General features: G+C 54.9%; 3 protein-coding genes across 3 annotated transcripts in view; 2 read left to right on the top strand and 1 right to left on the bottom strand.

The window, feature by feature from the left end:
* LOC311215313 (peroxidasin homolog) overlaps window positions 1–4,244 on the top strand; it is a gene marked incomplete at its 5' end in the record, with an annotated part of 42,139 nt that extends 37,895 nt beyond the window's left edge. Inside the window, 6 exons of the mRNA XM_084296411.1 lie at window positions 376–510; window positions 1,137–1,345; window positions 1,870–1,984; window positions 2,356–2,449; window positions 2,768–2,885; window positions 4,134–4,244. Of these exons, the coding sequence (XP_084152537.1) occupies window positions 376–510; window positions 1,137–1,345; window positions 1,870–1,984; window positions 2,356–2,449; window positions 2,768–2,863 (649 nt within the window). The 3' untranslated portion in view covers window positions 2,864–2,885; window positions 4,134–4,244. The remainder of the gene's footprint in view (window positions 1–375; window positions 511–1,136; window positions 1,346–1,869; window positions 1,985–2,355; window positions 2,450–2,767; window positions 2,886–4,133) is intronic.
* Window positions 4,245–7,730: 3,486 nt separating this feature from the next.
* Window positions 7,731–14,389, top strand: LOC311215451 (tyrosine-protein kinase Srms-like; the record flags this gene model as incomplete). The annotated part of the gene is made up of 8 exons (XM_084296597.1): window positions 7,731–8,086; window positions 10,162–10,283; window positions 11,050–11,216; window positions 12,249–12,387; window positions 12,804–12,962; window positions 13,399–13,580; window positions 13,735–13,891; window positions 14,196–14,389. 8 exons carry the CDS (start codon window positions 7,731–7,733, stop codon window positions 14,387–14,389), a joined length of 1,476 nt encoding a protein of 491 aa, XP_084152723.1.
* Window positions 14,390–18,756: 4,367 nt separating this feature from the next.
* PPDPF (pancreatic progenitor cell differentiation and proliferation factor) lies at window positions 18,757–21,288 on the bottom strand. The gene is made up of 5 exons (XM_084296596.1): window positions 21,157–21,288; window positions 20,332–20,421; window positions 19,615–19,689; window positions 19,323–19,419; window positions 18,757–19,092 (listed from the first exon to the last, which is right to left on the bottom strand). Exons 2-5 carry the CDS (start codon window positions 20,384–20,386, stop codon window positions 18,981–18,983), a joined length of 339 nt encoding a protein of 112 aa, XP_084152722.1. The 5' UTR covers window positions 20,387–20,421; window positions 21,157–21,288; the 3' UTR covers window positions 18,757–18,980.
* Between the last annotated feature and the right edge of the window lie 1,715 nt (window positions 21,289–23,003).

Below are 23,003 nucleotides of genomic sequence, written 5' to 3'. Positions count from 1 at the left end.
GCCCACAGATATTAGGATAAGTTAATAGCTGTGGTTTAAGAACAGGGTAAGATAAATCAGGTCTCTCCGAGTGATCAGGCTGGTTCTGAGTGAGTTGTCATCAGGCACTGGTGTGGTATAGTTTGGGAGCAGATTGAGCCTTAGAGCTGTTTTCCAGTGAGACTAAACTGCCTCCTATCTGCACTGGTTGCCATTAGCTTACTCTTTCCAGGACAGATCTTTATCCCATTTTATTTTAGATAAGACCATTAGAAATATTGTCCAGCTGAGTCCCTGGCATACAAATTCCTACGATGGGATCAGATTTATTTTGTCTCCATTCTTTGATAGTCTTTAAATTATTATTTTTTTAAATATATATCTTTTATCCCTCAGTTTATATGGAACTACCAAAAACATTGACCTGTTTCCAGCACTGATGGTGGAGGATCTTGTCCCTGGTACCAGAGTTGGACCAACGCTGATGTGCTTGTTAACAACACAGTTCAGCAGGCTGAGGCATGGAGACAGGTACAGTCATCAGAGTCAGCCTACAGTCTTTGATGTTCTGTTTGAGGAGGTTTTTCCCCTTTGAGGAGCAAGGAGGTAACAGAACGTGTCATTTTTGACTGTGGCTTGTCTTTGATACTAGGCAGGATTTCCTCTGCCCGGTATTTGAGGGAGGACTTGCCACGGTTACTGTCAATGTGTCCTTTCATGATTTAACAATTCCCTGTCCACAGGACATTGGACACCACTGTGGATATGTCCATTGTCTCCTCAAAATGCTGAAAATATCCATAGGAGCAAATTTCCCGTTTGCTCCTTGTGCAAGTGAGAGCCTTCTTGGCCTGATGATGCACTTAGGGCAGGAACATTGCAAACCCATCCATGCATCTCCCAGCCTGCTGCAGCAGAGCTCCTTGAAGCTTGGGATTCCCCTGCAAGGGGCTGTGTATGTGAGGTGGTGGCACTCAGATCTGCCAGCAGCTCATGGGGTCCGTGGCTTCACAGTTGTCTGACAACCAAATAAAAGCCCATTTCAGTGGTCTCAGTGCAGCCACGCAGATGTAGAGGAACTCTTCTCCCTCTCCCAGCCTCACTCCCTGTCCTCCTCTTCTACTCCTGACTCACTCTGCTATTACCGCCCACTGCAGGTTTTGGTATGAGAATCCTGGAGTCTTCACGCCGGCGCAGCTGACTCAGATCAGGCAGGCGTCCCTTGCTCGTGTCATCTGTGACAACAGTGATCACATTCAGCAGCTGCAGAGGGACGTTTTCCGGGTGGCATCGTACCCCCAGGGCATGGTCGGCTGCGAGGAGATCCCCGCGGTGGACCTGCGCTTCTGGCAGGACTGCTGCGAAGGTGGGAAGGAGGCTGATGGCCCTGGGGGGCATCACCCAGCACCATCTCTTTGTATAAAATGCCAGGAGCTGGTTTCATGGTGCACCGTGAGAACCAAGTGTTAGGCAAGGGGAATATCTGTGATGGATGTGGTCAAGGGTCCTCTGAGTTCAGTGCTTCTGTCTCTGGCAGCAGCCGGTGGCTCATGCTTAGGGGTGAGACTGAAATAGGGTGTAGGCATGGTGATCTCCACCACGTATAACCAAACAAACACATTTGGGATGTGTAAAGCTCCTCCGTTAAAGCGCACATCCTGCCGTGGTCTCTCTGGACTATGTCCTGGCACAGATGTCCTCCCGAGACACGGGAATCCCCGCACGGTGCACGCCCTGTTATGCACCTTTGCTGTCTCCTCCGCTCTGCTGTAAGAGAGGCACCAAGGGTGGGTGGGGAAGGCGAGCAGCACTGACTTGTTCACACATCACTTCAGGATGAATGGTTCGTTAAAGACGGGTGCTCATGCGGCCTTTCCCTTCCTTCCCAAGACTGCCAGACACGTGGGCAATTCAGGGCGCTTTCCCAGCGCTTCCGAAGCAAGAGGTCTCCTGGATTCAGCTACCCAGAAGAAAACCCTGCCAAGCTCAAGCCTGCCTTCCCCAGGTGCAGTATTGCCACTTCTTTTGTTTCTGTTCTGAAGCGTAAGAGAAGTTTTTAATAACTCGTTCCATTCATGCCTTTAACATTGGCATTCTGCACTGAGGCCTGGAGAGTTTCAGTAAGTCACTGCTGAGCTTGATCAAAAATCCTCCACCACTTTAGCACAGAGCATGACTGCTGTTTAAATACCTGGGCACATCAGGGACACCATAAGTGGCTGTTTAACTGACCTCCCTTGGCAGGCAAAGCGGGTAGCTGGGCTCTTCTGCGCCCCATTTGTGATTTGGAGGCTGGTGTTGGAGAAGGCAGAACGATTCTGCAATCCGGGAAGCCAGCGTTTCCGTGATCCCTTTCATTTTTATCCCTCTCCCCAGAAATGAGGTGCCTTCTCTGAGCCCTTCTTCCAGAAAGAATCTCGAGTCCCTCGTGGGTGAACTGGAGAAGACAGTTGCTTCCCTACGGAAACAGGTAAAACTGTGCTTCAGTATTTGTCTTTTGTGGCATCTGGAGCAGGATTTAGCTATCTACAGCCTCTGTGCCCTCCAGAGCCATGAGCAACCATCTGACCCAAGGGAGCTAACAGGTTCAGAGAAGGTAGAGCTCGGAGAGGAGAGGGAGTCGAGCTCTGTGAGCTCAGAACCCTACAACTGCAGGGTAAAATGCAGGTTTAAAGCTTGGTGAGATTGACTTGAGCTGCCACTTTTTTCTTTAATTGGAACAAGTTACAGATGGTCTGTGTAATAGTGCAGACTCCTCTTAGAGCTGCTGGTTTTTCATCCCCACCAGGTGAATGTCCTAGAGAGCCAGCTGAAGTGGCACCACAGGAACTCCAGTGCATACGGACAGGGGAAGAAGACTGGAGACAAATGGAGAAAAAGATGACGGTGCTGCCTCTTTGTACAAGGTAAGGGTGTTTGTTCTGGGCTGGGGTCCTCCAGGGGGATGTGGTGGGACACCCGAGCAGTCTTCACCTACAGAAGAGACTGCAGAAAGGGATGGAGCAATCCAGTGGTGAATGGGACAAGAGGTAATGTGCTTAAATGCAGCAGGTTAGACACCATTTCTAACAGCAATGATTAGTGACTCACTGCAATGGGTTGTCTGGGGACCTTGTGGCATATCCATTCCTGGAGGTCTTTTAAGAACTGGTTTGGCAAAGATGGGGAAAGACATAAGTATAGGATGGACGAGGTGGACTGGGTGAGGTGTCTGAGGTCTGTTCTCTGGGACTCCGGGTCGATTTCTTCTAGCAACACCACAACCCCAAATCCACCAGAGCCTCCCTTTGCGGGGAGAGCTATCAGAAAGCCTAGCGCTGGAGTAGGTGGACTGGTTCCTCCTCAGGGGAACGAGGACACCTGGGCAGATGGAGCAACCCACTATTTGCGTACATATTGACAGAGATTTCCCCCTGAGTCACTCTCAGCCCCAGCCACGGGGGCAGGAGTGCTGGAAGCACCGCTCAGCGCGGGGACTGCTGCCGCTGCTCAGCTGTGGTCTGCAAGACCTCTGGTTCCCTGTGCCCAGGGTCACAGTGAGCACAGGCTGAGAGCCTTTACCTCTTCCCATAGAGATCCCTGCAGCTGTGGAAGAGAGGGTAAACAATTTGCTGGCACCTGCCAGTCTGGAGGAGGCATTTAATAGTTTTTTACATGTTGCAAATGATCACTCCAGGGACGAGAGCGGAGGAGTTATGCAGAAGCACTGCTTTGCCAGGCAGTCTGTGCGAGGAGGAGCATCCTCTGGAAGTCACATTACAGGAGAGGGCAAGCAAAGGCTGTTCTGTGCTGATAATCTCAGTGGAAAACAGAAGGGGAAGCCTGTAGGCTGGCCATGCCATTTCCAGCCTGGTTTGGTATGTGGATTCTTACAGATTTACTGGCCGAACGTTGATCCCCGTTAGAAATTTGACAGCCATGGGTTGCAGCGTGACCCGTGTAAATTGGCTTTTCCTTGACATTGTTTGTAGATCCCTGAGGAGCACTGTAGGGTCTGCAGGGTCCCTGGAAAGTGCTTGTGTGGTTTTCAAGGATTATTGCTGGTTTTGTACTGCAATCATGCACAGCCCAGGCATGCCAGGCACTGTACCAATGGTGATCTCAGCCTCCAGCTTCCTCTCATGGAGTTTTTCTGTTTTTCTTTTCAATTTCAGGTGCCCAGTGACCTGCACTCCTGCTCTCCACCAGCCAGCCCACCCCACTCCCAGAGGGCTCCGAACGAGCACCCCACAAGCCCCCGCGATGCTCTGCCTCCCCTCCTGTCTCCTGCACCACCTCCGTCCCAGCACGACCGTACTTCTGCCTGCATCGAGCCCCTGCACTCCCTGCTCCGAGCCCTCCATCTCCCGGACCTCCTCTGCTTGTCAGCCTCTGGGGACGGGCTCTGGCACTTCCCCCGTGTGATGGTGGCAGAGCAGCAGTCTGCCGAGATGCCACCTTCTGCCACGCGTCCCCAGGAAGCGGAGGATAACCGAAGCTGCTTTAGTGTCACTGTCGTGCCCTCCTCTTCCCACGCACCCCATCGTCTGCAACGTCCCCTGGGCACCCAACCGAGGTTCACGATGAAGTACGACCTCTCTTAAACGCTCTGTTTCCAAGCCCTTGTGCCAGGAAGCATCTGGAGAAATCTGGGTGGGGTTTTTAAAAAAACAAACAAACAACAAAACAACAACAACAAAAAGAGAAAGATTGAATAAACATGAAACCCCAAACAAATCTTCTCATGCCAGCAGAAGGAGCAAAAAGGAACCCGAGGGCTGGAAAGCACCCTTTTGGCTGGGCTTGGGTCTGCGCCACCAGCGATGAGGCAAATCCAGAGCCTGGGGAAGGCTCCTGGCTGGCTGAGCCCTTCGGGCCAGGATGGCAGAAGCAGCAGACCACCACGGCAGCCCGGGCTGCAGAGACCAGCCACTGTCCTGTGCCATCTGTTTGGTAACAAGTGGCACATCCTGAGTTATATTACCCTGCGAGTGACCTCCCGTTACGTTCCCAGTGCTCAAAAATATTTTCCTCAACATGAACTGCATCCTCCAAGTTTCTGCCCTTCTGAGGGTTTTAATTAGATTGATGTTTCCCTCCCCCTTTTATTTTTATTTTTTTTTTCCTCCCAAAAGGCTCTTCGCTGGAAGATGTGTTTTGAGTGTAAACGTAACAGGACCTGGAACAGAACCTCGGATAATTAGATGTAATGGGCGCCCTCGTTAGTGGAGGGGAGCTGCTGGTTTCCGTCAATTAGTGCGGAAGAACATGATGTGCAGCGTTTGACACATGGATGAATGCAAAGTGCTGTTTGTGTTTATTGCTCCTCGGTGCTCTGCAACCAAACCAGGACTCTGTAACCAGCTCCACAGAACAGGTCTTCTGGTTTCCTTGCTCTTCGGAGGTGCTTTTTAGTGGTGCTAGAACTGAGGTCCCTGGGTGTTCACCACAGCCACAAATCCGCGGGCAGGTTGGTTTTAATGCATCTGTGAAAACCAACCACAGGGACCGAGAGAAAATACTTGACCCATTAGGGATCTGTGCCGTCCTTACCTTTTTCACTTTCCCTTTGTCCTCCCACCTTTCTTCCCCAGCGCAAGGATCCAAACTTTCTTACGGATGTGCTTTTTCTTTTCCTTTCTGTTTTTAGGTGTGTGATAGTACCAAAGGGATTCAAAGCAGCAGGGATGCTCCTGGAACTTAATAGAAAAATAAATAAAAAAAAAGATACTGAAAAAGGTGGTGATTTATCAGCTGCTTCCTGGCGTGGGACTCGGAGCCGTGCGTGCGTGTGCTGTGTAGACAGAGGTTTGCAGTGATGAGTGTGTGCTATGCATGTCTGGTGAGCCCGGCTCGGAGGCAGTATTTAGTCCTCAGGGATGTTTGTCATTTTGAAGTACTCTTTCATTTAGGTGCAAATCAAGGTCCAAAGCCTTGTGTGTTATAAATCAGCTGCACTCGTCTATCGGTCGTACCACTAGAGAGTCTAATCCGGCAGAGGTCAATAAAGGTAAATCAGGCTCCAGTCTCCTTCTGCAAACCACAAGTTTACCAAGTCCCCATTCAAAACAGCGAGGCATAAACGTTTGGTGCTCGATCTGATCAGATAATCTCTCTAAATGCATAAGCAGGCAGCCCATTTCCTTCCCCGTGGAGCATGACGTGAGGAGCAGGCTTGTCAGAAGAGCTGCTGAAGGACAGCAGAAGGAGGACGGCCACTGCTTTTTCCCCCACTGGGGTTGCAGACCCTTTTTGTGCTCCATCCTCTGTTTTTCTCAAGTGGGAAAAACACACAAATTAAATGTCTGTCTGCGCCACCAAGAAAGAGGCTGAAAAATCCCCAAAGTCATTCTGGTGGGGATTTCTAAGCTGGATGGCACAGCCCCATCTGGGCAGAGGCTGCTTCAGGGCCCGACTGAAGTCCTCAGCTCAGACCCACTACAATAAATCTTCCTTTTTTTTTTTTTCCAAGTAGCTTTGAAAACCCAGCTGCACGCCCAAAACGAGCTATCTGCAGCAATTACAGCAGGGGAGGATCAAAATAACAGGCTCAGGGCCAGGAGCTGAGTCCCTGGGGGAGTAGCTCGCACCGAGCACAAACCTCCCCCTAATTAGATGAAGCAGGGAAGTGACAAAACCCATGCGGGGGCGACCTGGGGGGGCCGCAGTTGGGATTTCTCAGCGGAGGGGTGCATTACAGACAGTTTAAAGCATGCAACCCTTACGTGAGGTGTAAATCTCCATCCTTCTGCAGCTGCTGGGGGTTGGCAGGGGCTTTGCTGTGTGGTTGTGAGCGGGGCTGCTGGCACCACGGGGGTGCAAATCGGCCACATGGGGCACGGGGTGAGGGTTTGGCTGTGGGGCGCATGCGGGGGCCTGGGGATGATGCTGGTGCTGTGACCGGTGATGTCCAGAGGGTGCTGAGGGGGACCCATCCCTGCCACAGGCTGGGCAAGATCCTGAGGGGTCTGGGAAGCAGATTCCTTGGAAATCCCTTGTAATGAGAAAGGGAAATCAATGGGAAGAGGGGAATGCTTCAGTGGGGTGATGCTCGGAGGCCACTGCAGACCCAATGGAGAAGGGTTCTGTTGAGATAAACCCCATAGGATTCCCCCTCCAAACGCCCAAACCACTTCAGGTCTCTTCTAGGTTATTTCCCTAATTCTTTTTTTTTAACCCTTGCGCATTTGCAGATGCAATTATTTTCCTCTAGAAAAAAAAAAAAAAAATTAAAAAAACACCCTCCCACAGCCCCAAACTATTAACCGGAGCCTGCCACTTCATCACAAGAGCTGCTTACAGAGCAGAGGGCTGCGCTCCGGCAACGAGCGTGAGAGCAGGCGTTAAAATAATAATTAATTAGAAAAAAAAAAAAAAAAGAAAAAAGAAAAAGAAAAAGAAAGAGAGAGAGAAGCCTTTCTCCTTGCTGGTCGTACTGCAGCTCCAGCTGTGCCGGTCTGCCAGATGTGCCCGCAGGTGCGCGCCGGGGCTGCCGCCTGCAGCCGCGTCCCGCCCGCGCACCCACCCCAGCAGCCACCCCACCAGCCCGACCAGTTTCACTTTCAGAAATAGGAACTTGGCGGCGCCGGGCGCCCAGACGCACACGCGGCTCAGGACGAAGGCGACGAGCTGCCGGCACGCGCGGGGACCCCGGGGCCGGCGGCATGAACCCCAGCACGCCCCTTCCTCCGGCTTCCCGAAGGATATAGGAAAAAGGAGAGCCGCAGCGGCGGCCAGGCACCGCGTGTCCCATCCCGTCCCGTTCCCCGGGGATGGAGCAGTTTGTCCGCAAGCGTTTGACCTTCTTGACATCCTTCTGGAACAAGCTGTGGCCCCGCTCCGGCCCGGATAGCTGCTCGCTGGGGTACTTTGGTTCCGATTCTGTTTCGCTGCACTCGGAGCCCAGCTCGGTTTCCTTCATCCCCAAGTCCTCTCTCTTTATCGCTTTATACGCTTTCACAGCCCGCAGTGCGGACGAACTGAGCATAAGCGCAGGGGACAAACTGCGTGTCCTCAGAGAAGAAGGGGACTATGTCTTAGCCCGGAGGCTGCTTGGGGAACCGGCCATGGGTTACGTCCCCGCCGCCTACGTGGCCAACCTCAGCCAGGGTTCCTCCGCTCACCGGCCGTAAGTACCCGGGGCTTGGACCCCGACGCGTGTCCGTGCCGGGTGGCTGGGTGGTTCCATGGGGAAAGGCAGCAGGAGCACAAAAATCCTCATCCCTGGCTTTTACGGGGCTGCTGTGGGACCCATCGGGGAGGTTTTCCTGCTCCTGAGAGGGATATTAGTGGGGTGGGGGCGTTCAGTGTGTGGGGACAGAGATGCTGGTTCCCCTTTCCTGAGGAAATGTGCACGGGGGTACCTGCGGTGCCCAAAGAGCGGGTCACCGCTTGCTCAAGCTCCTCTGCCTCTCTCCCTGCATTCCTGGGGAGGCAGCAGGGAGGGATGGAGCTGGGGAGGCTGCCAGGAGTTGTCTGAGCCCTGCTGGCTCCAAAAAGCCCAAAAACACGGGGAGAAGTGGTTCAGGTTGAGACCCACCGGGGAAGCATGGAGCTTTTTAGGACCAAGCCGTGCCTGGGGTGTTCTTGTGCACCCAAAATCGGGGGATCCCTCCCTGAAGCTGCCTCTCCCACCCGCACGGAGCTGGGTTAGCCTCCCAGCCCTCTCCCAGCTGGAGAAAACCTGGGCTTGTCCTCGCACGAGGCAGCCCGGTCCCGACACGCCAGGCAAAGCGCCCCGAGAGGCGGCTGCTCCCTTGCACGAGGTCCTGAGTGGCGCTGAGCGGTGGGGATGCAGGCGGAGATCATCACCTTGCAGGCTCCCGCTGCCCCCAAAGCTTGGGGGTAAAGGAAAATAAGGCTGCAAAACTCGCAGCCAGCAGGATGGGAGAGACCCTCCCTCCCCACTTTGCCTGCGCTTTGGGGCAAATCGGTGAGATTTGGGACCACGCTGTTGAGAACTGGGGGGGAGTTCAGCTCCGTGCTGCGTTCCCGTTGCACAGAGTGATTCGGCAGGCTGAGGCTGACCACGGGTCTGTGCCCACGGGTTTGGGGGTGTCTGCGGGACCCCATCCCGGGGACGGGGGCGAGGGCGATGCCGCGGGGCCGCTGAGCAGCCGCCGCGTGCGGCTTTGCAGCCGGAGCGAGCCCTGGGCACACAGACTGCCCGGAGCCGCCGGTCGCAGCTGGGTGGTAATTTGTTCAGCTGCAGTAAACCCATCAGGTATAATTTCCTGCACGGCTTCCCAGACGCCGGGGATCCCGGCTAATGACGAAACCTCGGGCTTTGCACGTCCCGGCCGCGTGAGGCTGAACGAAGCTGCCTCTTCCCCGGGCTCGCGTGCGTCACCAGGGCGTTGGGCCCCAGCTGCCAACCTGCCTTTTCTTGCCGGGGGATTTTGGGGCATGAAACGAGGGGGGAGGTCGGCTGGGTCCTCCCCTTCTTGGCTCCGTGCCGCTGCAGCCTGAAGAGGTCTGCGTGGGTTGAGACATGGGTTGGAGGGCTCTGAGAGCTCCTTGTGAGCTGCATGTCAAGCACTGAGGGGAGATCCTGCTCCTCTGGCAGGGCAGGTGGGTGTAGCCCCCCAAAAAAGAGGCAGAAATGCCTAATTTTTGCTGTTTTCTGAGCTTGGAGGGAAGCTAACGCAGCCCACAGCCCTGCCTTGGTGCACGCAGAGGATAAGCTGGAAATTCATTTTACTTGGAGAGGGGGTGAAAGATGCCTTCTGCCGAGCATTAAAGAAAACAAAACCAACAACGAGGAAATGGTTTGAAGTTAGGAATTTGAGGAAATTGTGCCAAAATGCAACAAGCACCCATGAAAGCAAGGAAATGAAGCAGCCCCAGGCGCAGGCTGGCCACGGTGCACGAGGGCAGAGGCGTTTACAGGCTCTGTGCCACTCGGGAGGTGGCTGCCAGGAGGATGAGCAAGCAGGGGGGGGGCTGCTCCCATCCCCTCAGCTCAGCTGGGGCTGGGTGAGGGTGCTGGAGCCCTGGGGACTGCTGCAGCCTTGGCTGTGTGAACCCTGTGCGTGCATAACCCTGCTGCATCCCACCCCAGTCCCTGGTTCTGGGGGTCAGGGACCAGATCCCTGGCCCTGGGGGGGTCCCTAACCCTTGGGGGGGGTCCCAACCCTTGGAGGGGGTCCCAACCCTTGGAGGGGGTCCCAACCCAGCTCTGACCGGCCTCTGCTCTCCCCCCAGCTGGTATTTCAGCAAGATCAGCCGCAGCGAGGCCGAGCAGCTCCTCCTCTCGCCTCCCAACCAGCACGGCTCCTTCCTTGTCCGGGACAGCGAGAGCAACAAGGGCGAGTACTCTCTCTCAGGTAATTTTGGGGCAATTACCCGGAGAAAATGAGCACAGGGAAAGGAGCCAGGCCGTTCCCAGGAGCAGCTCCCGGCTCAGCCAGCACGGGGGCAGAAAAATGTGGAAATGCATTTAGGGTTTCTTGTTGAAAGGAGCTGGCTGCTTCCTAAAGGCAGGGGGAGAGCTCATGGGTGCAGGCGTGGGTTGCTGGATGACCGTGGCGAAGGAAAGTGCCTTGCTCCTGCCCAGGGTACGAAAGCCACGAACAATTTACAGTGGTTTAATGACAGTTTTGCAGCCCTAACTCCCAGAATTTCATTCCAGTGGCTTTTGTCATCCGGGGATTGTCTAAAAGCACGCTGCCACTCCGGGTTGCCAGGGCCTGGGCAGGTTCAGCCCAGGCAGCGTCGTTCCCCTCTGCTCCTCTCCAAACCAAACATCTCCCCGAAATTCCTGGCAAGCCCCACGTCCCCACAGTCCCCACGCCGCGGCGTGCCTTCCGCAGGCACAGCCGCTTCTGATTCATCGACCTCGGTGAACTCAGGTGCTCTCCGAGCAGCTCGTTTGCATGGGGAATGAGCTCCTCTGCCAAAGCATCGCCTCCCCGGTCCAAAGCCACCCACTGCCAGGAGCCTGCTGAGCCGGGAGCTGGGGGAAGGACGAGGTGCAAACCCCCAGGGAGAGCTGGGTGGCTTTAGGGGGAATTCAAGAGGCTGGGAGTGGGAGTGAAGGGGTTCAGTGGGATGTACAGGAGCTGAGATTTCCCCCTCCTGGGCTCCCCGCAGTGCGCAACCACACCAAAGTCAGCCATTTCCGAATCTGCAAGAGCCCCGGGGGCAGCCTGTACATCCAGAAGGGGCACCCCTTCCCCGACATGGAGGAGCTCCTCGCCTTCTACACCGAGAACTGGAAGGTCATCCAGAGCCCCTTGCTGCAGCCCTGCAGCCCCACGGTGCGTACCGTCTCCTGCCGCTGCCATCCGCCCCCTTCTCCGGATTTTTTTTCTCATTTTGGCCAAGCTGGGTACATCTGCTGGATTTTTTTTGCTGGCAGGTGCCTGGCAGGTGTGACTTATTTAGTTACTTTTTGCCTAGAAAAGTTCCAGGATGGGAAGAGAGGAAAGGAAAAAGGAAAGGGAAAGGGAAAAGGGAAAGGGAAAGGAAAAAGGAAAAGGAAAAAGGAAGAGGAAAAGGAAAAATTAAAAAGAAAAAGGAAAAAGGAAAGGAAAAATGAAAAATAGAAATCCTATCCATTTGGGATTCGAGCTCTATTAAACTAAAACTTTAAGTACACCATTAACATAGCTGTCAGCTTGACGTTTATTGGCTGTGTTAAGGGTGGAGGTGTTGTTTCTGTGTATGTATAGCTGCTTTTTGGCTTTTTGTCCAGCCAAAATGCACAAGTTTTTCTGAAATGTTTGCTCCATGACAAAGACTGGAAACCACGTTGCTGCAAGCTCCTTCGATACTGAGTCAGGAAATAGCTGCGCTTCCAAATTTTTTGAGAATATAATAAAACTATAAATACATTTATAAATCCAACTGCAATACCAATCCCAAATTACCAGTTCACGTCCTGATTTGAAATACATTCACTGAGTATGGCTTAGAAATAACAATTAAACATGGGAATAATTCAAGAGTGAGATAGAAAGGTGTCTGATAAAAGAAATGTTTAATGACCTGAAGTCTTGATCAGACATTGCACACAACAATATTCATTTAGTCACTTTTATTTAGTGGTGGACAGAGAGAAAAGCCCCTTTAGGGGGTGATGAGGAGGATTCAAACACCTCAAATTCCTGATATTTACACAGTCCCCGTGCACGCCGTGCCCCCTCCAGCAGCTGCCCCGTGCTTTGTGCCCCCGGGGAGCCCTTGGCCGCTATTGCACCATGCCCGGGGCACTGCCCCCGGCACCGAGAGCCGGTGCTGGCTGTGCCACAGGTCCCAGCGGGTCCGAGCGTGCCGTGCCCCTTCCGCAGACCCCCCCCGAGAGGGACGGCTGGGAGCGCCCACGTTGGGAGTTCACCCTGCGGAGGAAGCTGGGCGAGGGCTACTTCGGAGAGGTGTGGGAAGGGCTGTGGAGGAACTCCGTGCCGGTGGCCATCAAGATCATCAAAGGTGCGTGGGGGGGAGCATGTCGGCGGGGGTCTATGGGGTCTTGGTTGCTGACACAGCATTCACCCTGTTGTGTTTCCAAGCTGGCAAGTAGCCACAGGTCTGTGGATCCAGCCAAGCGTGGGCTGCGCCTCTCCAAAATGGCTCAGTCCAACGAGCTCGAGAATATTGATAAGCCAAATTAAGCTAAGTGAAGTTCGTGATAAGTCCCCATGGAAGAATGACGCTGAAAATGGGATGCAAAGCCCCGTGGGAAACATCTCACGGGTGTTTGGATTGGAGGTGTTGGGTGGGCATCAGCCCTGAAAATAGGGGTGGGCTGCGGGGGGAAAGGTCCTCATCCCAAATTAGAGGTGCTGAGCACCCAATGTCTGGGTGACAAAGGGGTTCATGACGGCCGTGCCGGCTTTCCCCCCCAGCTGACATGAAGGCAGAGGACTTCACCAAGGAGATCCAGAACCTGAAGCGCTTGAGGCACGAGAAGCTGATCCAGCTGCACGCCGTCTGCTCGCTGGATGAGCCCGTCTACATCATAACCGAGCTGATGAGGAAAGGCAACCTCCACAGCTACCTCAACAGTGAGTGCTGCTGTGGGGAGAAGGCCTCTGGGCCAGAAGGGCTCCAGGTGGCCCTACAAACCCAAGAGAGGACCCTAAGAGAGAACAAGCCCTGGTTTTGTCCTGTTGTCAGCCGTAATGCAGAGCAATCCATAGGTGCTTGGTGGAGGAGGGCCTGGGTGACCCCAAGACTGAAGGACGTGGTCTGATGTCATCCCTTTGGTGTCCCACCAGCACGCAGGAACCCCTCGGTTGGGTTTGGGCAATGCCAACCTCACTGGGAGTGGTTGGGTTGGATGGTTACCTCTGGTTAGATGGGACCTCAGATTCGAGGTTCTTCACGTCCCCCTAGAACAACGGGTCCCATACTGCCAGCGCAGGGTCTTGTCCCAAACCAGAACACCTAAAACAGAAGATGCTAGATTGCCCCAAATGCCTGGGTCCTTTGGGTTAACAGGTCCTGAAGGGAAGTCCCTGGGCACCTCCCACCTGCTCAACATCGCCTGCCAGGTGGCGGATGGGATGAGGTACCTGGAGGAGAAGCACATTGTCCACCGGGACTTGGCGGCCAGAAACATCCTGGTGGGAGAGGAACTCACTTGCAAAATCGCCGATTTTGGGCTGGCCCGGCTCCTCAAGGTCAGTCAGTGGGATCTGCAGTGCCACCGAACTGCCCCAAGCTGCAGCCAGCCCCCGCTGCCCCTTCCCAAACCCACGGCCCCAGCAAGACCCCAAAAGCAGCGGCTGCATTCCTCGTTCAGCCCCTCAAAACCCTTCTCCCTTTCCTTTCCAGGATGACATCTACTCCACCAGCAGCAGCACCAAAATCCCGGTGAAGTGGACGGCCCCGGAGGCAGCCAACTACCGCACCTACTCCCTCAAATCCGACGTCTGGTCCTACGGGATCCTCCTCTACGAAGTCTTCACCTATGGGCAGATCCCATACGAAGGTAGGGCTGGTGGGCCCCTCCAGCACCGCTCCATCTGCACTCTGAGAAGCTTTTCGGAGGTGGAAACACCTCCTGGGACATGAGATTGGTCACTTTGGGGATTGCTTAGAGGGATTTTCGGTGCACAACCCAAGGGTGCTGTGGAAGGTGCTGTGGGCTGGATGATCCATCCCATGCTAAACCTGTGGCTGCTGCCATTTCGTGGCAGTGCTCCTTGACATCTTGGCCCGTTGTGGGCCGGGACACACCATCGGGAAGTCCTCTGGCGATGAATGAGTGAGGGGAATCTTCTCCTTCCTTGCAGGAATGACGAACCAAGAAACCGTCCGGCAAATCACCAGGGGCTACCGCCTCCCCCGGCCCAGCTCCTGCCCCCCTGAGATCTACAGCATCATGCTGGAGTGCTGGAGCGGCAACACGGAGGAGCGGCCCACCTTCCTGGCGCTGCGGGAGAAGCTGGGCTTCATCTACAGGCGCCTGCTCAACTCCCTGTCCTGAAGCCCCTTCCCACCACCCTTCCTGCAAAGCCCCCTCCACGCCAGCTCTTGCCGAGTGGCTCCTTCCTCCTCTCTCGCCCTCCAACAGGGCTCCGAGGAAGGCACATCCCCCAAAAAAACCCCACTGCCCGTGGCCCCTCTCGGTGAGGAGGCAGGGAGGTGGCCAAGGGACGAGGCAACGAGGTGGGGAGGATTCGTTGCCGGAGCTTGGCCGTGTCTTGAGAAGCCCCGTGGCAGTGAAGGCATCACCCCAGGTTCACATCTCCGTTCAGCCAGTAGGGAGGGAGGTCCCTGCCGCTCCCCAGGCCCACATGAAGGTTTGCAGTTTGTGTCCAGTCGTGGCTCTGCTTGATTTTCTTGTAGCGTGTGTCCGGTGTATTTATCAATAAATGCGTGCACATCCATCCTTCCATCCACCCATCCTTCCATTCATCCATCCATCCATCCATCCTTCCACCCATCCACCCATCCACCCATCCACCCATCCACCCATCCACCCATCCACCCATCCACCCATCCACCCATCCACCCATCCACCCATCCATCCATCCATCCATCCATCCATCCATCCATCCATCCATCCACTCACCCACCCACCCACCCACCCACCCTGTTTTGCTGCAGCACAGAGGCTTTAAACCCTTTGGCACGATTTCCTAGGGCTCCTCAGCAACACCAGGGCACGGTGCCCACCACGCTCTGGCTGCCTGGGGCGAGCAGAGCTGGATGGGGACATTTTTTGGGACGGTGAGGGGACTCTTCTGGCCTTTTGTCCAAAAATCAGTGCCCGACTATGAGTGGAGATGCTGGAAAAGAGATGGATCTAGACTGGGATTTGGAGTCACAGTTGTTGCTGTGCTCTGGGGGTGCACGGACACCCCCTGAGGAAAGCTGGCCATGGGGACACTTATTTTTTCATCACACCATCGGTGCAAAGCTCTCATCACCTCCATCACTGAGCCCCTGCTCACTGCCGGGGTGCAGCACCCCAGGAGCATCCGAACCCTCCTCCCCACTGGAACTGGGGGCAGGGTTTTTCCTTTTTCCCACCCTGTGCACGCTCCCTGGGGCTGGGCTGTCCCTGGCAGCAGCGAAAGGACTCCTTGAAAGGCTGCCAAGGTGCCTGCTGCACGCAGCATCCCCCAGGACCGGGGGGCAGGTGGTGGGTGAAAGGCAGCCCTGCACAGCTGGAGCTGTGTGGGTTGAGATTTCCCCCTCCTGAGCCCGTTTTGCCTGATTGCAGGAGGGGTGGTGGTCACTGGGACTGAGCTGCTGGTGGGGTTGGAGTGTATAAAGTTAATAAAGTGCAGGCAGCGCTCTTCTTGTCTGAGAAGCAGCTGTGCTGTGTGAAATAGCAGGAAAAGAGCTGGTGGGAAGCCCTGTGGATGAGGGGCCTAGGAAGGGGAGGTGGGAATGTGGTCTAGGTGTGCTGTGCGGGGGTCTGGCCACGTTTCCTTTGAAGCCCCTGGGAGCTGCGGTGCTCCTGAGGTGAATCTGTGTCCTGGGAAAGCTGCAGCTCTGGGCTTGAGCGATCCCACCTGGATCAATCTGCTTGGATTTGCCATGGTGGAATGGTTTCAAGAAGCAACTTCCCTCTTGCAAAGCGTTTTGCAGCCTTATCCAACACCTCCGTGCTGTCCCGGTCTGATGAGAAACCGAAGAGCGAAGCCGTGTCTGGCAGGTAGGGGTTCGCTGCGTGCCGGGAAGGGGCTGGGAGGTGCACGGCAGCAGGAGAAGCAAACGTGCAGGTCTCGCTGCCACGAGGTGGTGCTAAAAATGAAATAAATGAAATGAAATTAAGTAAGTGGGTGTGTGTGGGGCTGCGGGATCTCCTGCATGCGCCCTCCGTGCTTCTCCCAGGCTCTCAGCTTGGGCAGGGTGCCGCAGCTCCCTCCAGGACTGGAGATGTGGTGGGGCACCAGGCTGTTCCCAAAATCTGGCCGGAGCTGCCCAGACCTTTCTGGAGCTCCCTGGGGTGGGTATTGCAAGCGGTGCTGTCACAGGCACCCTCCTGCTCTGGTTTCAGCCTGGTGTGTGCCCTGGTGATGGATTCAAGTTGGCCGAGTGGCATTTGAAAGCAGTGCCAGGCTAAGGCAATGCATTTCAGCTGTGTCATTTGTTCCTATTTTTAACGTCCCACGTCGGCCTTTGTGGAGGGTGAGGGGGAAGCAAAGCTTCTGGAGAGGAAAAAAAAAATTAAAAAATAAAAAATCCCAAAGCAGCAAAAGCAGGAAATGAAAGCGAGTATTTCTCATGCTGGGCTGCTGCAAGAGCTCTGAAAACAGAGGGGCGGCACGAGGGCAGCTGCAAGGACCAAGGGCGAGCAGAAAGCACGAGCTATTTTTGCCCAAATATGTGGGTTAATCAACAGCCAAAACGCTGCAGGAGGCAGAGCAGAATAGGGGACGCCCGTCCCTGGTGGGGTGCTCGTGGCGTGTAGCAGAGAAACCCCTTTGTTTTTCTCTCTTGAGGCACCCAGGGACTCTCCTGCTGTCCTGGGTTGATGCAAAAAGCATCAGAGGGAGTGTGGGGGTCCTGAGCTGCTATTCCCAATTCATGATATTGCTGGTGCTGGTACCTGTGCCCTCTGGCACGACCCTGCCTGGTCCTGGCAAAAACACTCAGCCTCTCCTTGGGTCACTCTCAGCACCTCTAGGTGCAAAACCAGAAAGCCGCATGTGGATGCGGGGCTACTCCAAGCTCTTCTGAGAGGTTTGGCTTTGTTATTAGTGGTGAGAAAAGAAAGGAAAAAAGTTCAGTTGGAAGGGATCTTCACAAATCACCTCGTCCAACTGCCTATTTCAGGGCTGACCAAAAGTTAATGCATATTGGTTGAGGACATTATAATAATTATTATAAAACAGTGGGTGATGCTGCCTCATTCAACCCAAGCTGAAATGGGTTTTTCAAAAGGAAACTGCAAAAACTTTGATTTCCCTGATACCAGGCCCCAGATGCAGCGTGAGGCTGGTGCTGTGGCTGCAGCTCCCAACCCGAGCAGCCTCGCAGCAGGAGAGAGCTCAGCCTCGAGAGGGGCCCCTGGGTGATTTGGGGAGGGCTCGGAGGTGCTGGCCGGGCTCCAGCCTGCTCAGGCGAAATTTCCCTGTGAGGTTACACAGGGACGGGGCTCGTGGCTGTGCTGGGGCCGCTGCCAAGCGAAGCGAGAAGCCCTGCCCTAAAGCACTTGTCAGTAAAACGCAGCAAACGTGGGCCAAAATCAGCGATTTGGTCCCCTCTGTGGATTTTTTTTTTGGGGGTCTCTTACATGGAGAAACTTAAAATGGAGATGAGGTGGCCACACAGGGAGGGTCCAGGCAGCCAGGACACACTGCAGCACCTGAAATAGGGATGGGAGAGCCTGGAACCAGCTGCTGGCATCACCTAGAGCTGAGTGAAGCCGGGCAGAGGTCCAGCTGCAGCCCAGGGACAGCAGGATTGGTGCCTTTGCTTTGCCACAGCCTCCCTTGGGGCAGGGGCACTCGGTCTGGGTTTTGGTGTCACGAGACAAACAAGCAAACACAGAGATATTGATTTGACCGGTGCATGTCCACCCTTTAATCTGCAGGTCATTAAAAGAAAAAATACTTTTTTTTTTTTTTTTTTCAAACTGTTGGGTTTCTCCAGGGAATTAATAGGAGATACAACCCAGTGTTCCCCATCCCAGGGGTGAGCAGCAGACACTGGGTTGCACCCTTGCCACCCCAGCAGCACCTTGACTTGCCTTGCTCAAAAAGAACCCCCCCTTACCTCCTACCCCCTCTATTTTCCTGTGCTTTGAGATATTTAAAAGTTGTTGTGCTGCTTGTAGTGGGCAGCCACATGTCTTTAACAGAGCCCCCTGCCCTGTCCTGACAGCAGTGGTTTGCTGTGGGCTGGCAGTGCCCCTGGTGCCCCCGCAGCACCGACACAGAGCAGGGCAGCTGCCTCTCCCTGGCCTGAAAAAACTGCTCTGATAGCAGCAAATGGGGCACAAAACCTTGCCCTTTGCCATCTGGGATGCTGGGGCACAAAGTCACTGTGGCCTCGCACAGACCTCGTGCTGGGACCAGCCTCAGCCCTGGCCACTTGCTCCCACCCCACGCACAGCAGGCACCAGCACAGAGAGAAAAAAGGCTGGGGGGAGGCTGCACGGGGCCAGATCCTGCTCACATGCAGGGCACACACGCAGTGAGTCACGCTGGCACGGCCACAGCTGGCTCGGAGCTGCTCAACCCCTGCAAAAATCCCTCCCCGTGTTACCCGGCTGGAAACGCCGTGGTTGGAGGCTGCGCTGCTTCCTCCACCCCATCTCCATCCCCAGCCTGGCAGGACTCCCATCCCTGGCGAAAAACAACCCGTAGGTTTTTTTTTTTTTTTTTTTTTTTTTTTTTAAAAAGGCTGCTCGAGTTTATTAGTTACCATTGAACGAGTACAAAGTACAGAATCGTGTCGCTGAGTCTGCGCAGAAAGGTGTAGTTGCGTTAAGAAATAGTAAAAAAAAAAAAAAGCTGGTGTAGAAAGTGCTGGGGGGCTGCTGCTTGATTTTTATCCCCCTGCAGTGCTTCCATCTCCGAGCAGCCTGCCTCCTCGAGGGGCTGTGCCCGCTGGCACGCTCAGGATGAGGGCCCGAGGCCGGGCTCGCTGGTGTGCCGCCTCCGCTCTGCTCCTGCTGCTGGCACCAGCGCGCACGCCAGCTGCCCCGATGGCACCTGCAGCGCTCCCAAGCTGCGGGACAAAGCAAAAAAAAAATTAAAAAAGAGGCCAGGCCGATGCCAGGGTGTTCTGTTGTCACCCTGTGTTTATTTCCATAGCCCAGGAGTGGTTGTGCTGGGTACAAAGACCCAAGGGATGTCGTCCATCGGGTCAGGATGCACTTTGGGGATGTCCCCAGCTGCCCCAGGTGGCTCTGTCCCCGGTCATCTCATCCCAGTGCCACGCTGGAGGAACGTGCTCACCTCTCCGGGGACTCTGACACGGTTGTCATGGCTGGAGGATTCGTCTTCCCAAAGAAGAAGCTGGCCCACCACTGGCCGGGGTCAGATTTAGGAAGCCCTGGGGGAACAGCACAGGTCAGTGCACCCCAGGCAGCCCCACCACCGCCACGCTGTCACCCCGGAGAGGCTGGGTTTTGCCTCCCAGGAGATTTGCACAGCTCCATGCTTCCCCCAAACAGATTTCCAAGCGTGGGATGTTCTTGCTGAGACCTTTAGGGGATGCCCATGCAACCAGCCATGACCATGCACGTACCCGGGTGGTGTGGGATGACCTCCCCATAGTCCGAGCTGCTGCAGGAGCTGTTGCTGGACGTGGAGCTCAGGCGCCCTGCAGAAAACCCAGAGCCAGCCGTCAGCACTGACCCTTGTCACCATGAGACCCAGCGCCACGGCTCGGGCTCGCTGCTGGCTCCGTCTTGCTTCGGTGCTCACCCAGTTTTAGTGCCAAGCCAGTAAAAACCAGTAGGAAGGAGTTACTGCAGAGATTACATGCTGGCCAACAGCAGGTAGCAGAAAAGCATGTAAAACCCGTGTAGGAAACCACTTCCATCCCCAAGGACATTTCTGAGTGGCTTTGCATCGTATGCAACACTTGGAAGCCTTTACGGATGTCTTAGGGCCAAGAGGATGCAGATTTCTGAACATAATCCGTGCAGTTTTAGCCTGACTGCTATAAACCTGTTACCAGTTTCAGCTCCAGGGAACTATTTTAATCCCCTCTGGTTTAGGCAGTCCCTCAAACCAGAAAGTTGCCCCCCCAGGAGAGGCACCAGGAGCTGCTATTGCCCAGGTTGGGCAATTTCCACAGCAGTGGTGCACGGGGCGTTTAAATCCAGCCCCTTCCCCACGAGGTTAACAGCAAGGAAAGGGGGTGTCCAGCTGGAACGGGCTGCTGGGCACCCCCTTTCTTACCAAGGAGCTCTCGGGGGGCTCCCACCGAGACCCCATCACCCCCCCTCCAGGCTCTTACTTCTGCGGTAGTTGTGGGTGGCCATGAGCGAGCCGCTGGATGGGATCGATGCCATGGTGCTTGGTCTTGGGTGCTGCACGGACCTGAAACCTACAGGAAAAAGGGTGGCTGTCACCGCGGGGGGGACCCGCTGCAGCCCCCACCCTGCCTGGGACAGCACCCAAAAAGCTGCAGGGGGTTAAATCGGGCAATTTGGTGACTGCCCTGGGGATCTGACAGCATGGTGACCCCATATGGGTTATGGGGGCTATTGCACACCCCTGTGTGTGCCTGATCCCACAGCTGTGTGCGAAGCCAAAATCCTTCAACCATCTGCGTGCACAGCCCCTGTGCGGCCCCCCCCGGCCCCTGCTGGATGTTCTGCCTCTCTGCACAAAGTTTCTTTCGTGGTGTCAGCGTTTGGGAGTTACAAACCTCCGAGCTGAAAGCCCAGGCAGGGTTTGCGGGGGGCATGGGTGGCCCCCCCAACACACAGGGCTGATCCCTGGGGGAAACTGAGGCACGGGGCTGGCAGGGCTGACCCCATGTGTGTCACCCCGAGGGGACTCGCAGCTGCTGCAATCGGGGTGCTCAGCCCCGACCCCAAATCAGACCCCCCCCGAGCACCCCCCCCAAATTCCCCAAATCCCCACGGGCTGCCCCATTTCCCCACCAACCCCCCCCACACTCCAACGAGCCACCCTTGAGGCCAGGTGCCCCCCACACACCTGCAGACCCCCGAACCCCCCCGAAACACCCCTAAATCCCCTATTAGCACCCCTCATTGCCCACCGCCCCCTCCCGGATCGCCTGCAGCGCCGAGCACCCCCCCCGGCCGCGGCGAACCTGGGCGGGCGGGCGCTAGGACCCTGCGGGGAGCCCGGCGGGCGGCGCTAGGACCCTGCGGGGCCGCTCGGCGGCGGCGGCGCCGCCCGAGGAGGGCAGCGAGCGCGTCCGCTCCGCACGGCCTCAGCCGCGGCGCTGTCGGCTCCGCCCCCAAGCCGGCCCTTATATCCCCTCTGGCCACGCCCCCGAGCCTCGCCGCCAATGAGGCTGCAGGGAAAGAGGGAGGGCACGCCCACTGGCCTCGGTAGCCCCTCCCCCTTGAGCTGGCTCCGCCCCCTGGCCGGGCCGGAGCTGGGGGCTCCCGGCAGCGGCCGCGTTCGGGGTTTGGGGGGAAAAGGTTTTAAAAAAATAAAGGTTTTAAATAATGCGGGCGGTGAGACCTTTGGGTAGTCAAAAGCTGCAGGAAAAAAATCAGAAAACGCAGAAAAAAATTCAAAAAATGCAGAAAAAAATTCAGAAAATGCAGAAAAAAATAAAGAAAAAAATCAAAAAATGCAGAAAAAATACAAAATGCAGAAAAAAAACAACAAAAAATGCATAAAAAATGAAAAAATGCAGAAAAAAATAAAAAATGCAGAAAAAAATCAAAAAATGCAGAAAAATGCAGAAAAAATGCAGAAAAAATCAAAAAATGCAGAAAAAAAATCAAACAAAACACACTAAAAGTTACTAAATACATAAAATATGCAGGGAAAAGAGAATGTTACAGCAAATCTGTGGGATGGAAACGTGGTCGGGAACATGGGAAAGCCAAAGCAGCACCGAAGGGGTGCAAAAACGCTGCACGATGTCCACAGGGGCAGCTCCGGGTCATCTTTTAATCATTTCATCATCTTTTTTTTCATCATTTTTGGGGGTATGGAGACAGAGGGAGCCCATTGCCCAGCCCCGAGTGGTTCCTGCACAAACTCTGCCGGCAGTGGGGTTTCATCCCAACCAGCCCATCGTTTTGGTGATAAATCTAGGGTTATTTGGTTGCTGCATTGTGCTGACTTGGTGCTTTCCGGGCAATGAGTTTGCCAAAGGCTGCTATGGACTTTGAATATACAAACACGAGCAGGCAGCGCTCACAGCCCCGTGGCTGGTTTCGTGCCCAGCATTAGGATTTGTTTTTCTGCCTCGTGCTCTGGCAGAGGTTTGGTTTCAGGGACCCCTGGGCTGGGTGTTTTGCTCCAACCCCCCTGGCTGCAAAGCACAGAGAGCCCTGGGGAATGGTTTCCAGAGATTTATTCAGCCTAGGAGACGAAAGATTTGGGTGCTTCAGAGCCAAGAAGTCACTTTAATTTTAGTGAAGCCTGGCATTTCTCAGGTTCCTCCCCAAACCCTTCCTGACAGATGCATCTCTGCATCCTGTGCCCCTCTGACAACGTACAGAGCAATAAAAATCTGCCTAAAAATATGCATAATATAAAAAATATGATATAAAAATACACAGAATATATCCTGTAATGGACTATATTCTCCCCGGGGAGGACGGGATGGCTTCGTATCCCATTGAGCCCGAGTGGGCTAATTGCTTTAATTAATGACAGAGCAGAGAGAGCAGAGATGCAAAAACACTTCCTATTCCCTTTGTGCTCCGACACCACTTCCACCCATGTTTGGGGCTGTTTTTTAGAGGATTTGCTCATAAAACAGCAGTGGGGCCACGACAGGCGCCTGGAGCAGTAGGGGCTGGGAGTGATGGAGCAGGGGACGAGGATGCAGGCGGGTTTCCCAGAACCAAGCCCGTGCTGGGTGCGCTGAGAGGAAGATAAATTTCATTTGTATCGATCGAGGATCAATCATTTTAAAAGCAAGCAGATGACAAGGTTTGGACAGATTTTTTTTCTTCTTTGATTTTCCAC

This window comes from Netta rufina, assembly GCF_964035555.1.
Source record: "Netta rufina genome assembly, chromosome: 16".
In the NCBI taxonomy this organism is placed as follows: Eukaryota; Metazoa; Chordata; class Aves; order Anseriformes; family Anatidae; genus Netta; species Netta rufina.
The sequence above is the reverse complement of the archived record's forward strand: the minus strand, read 5'-3'. Positions and strand labels throughout refer to the sequence as shown.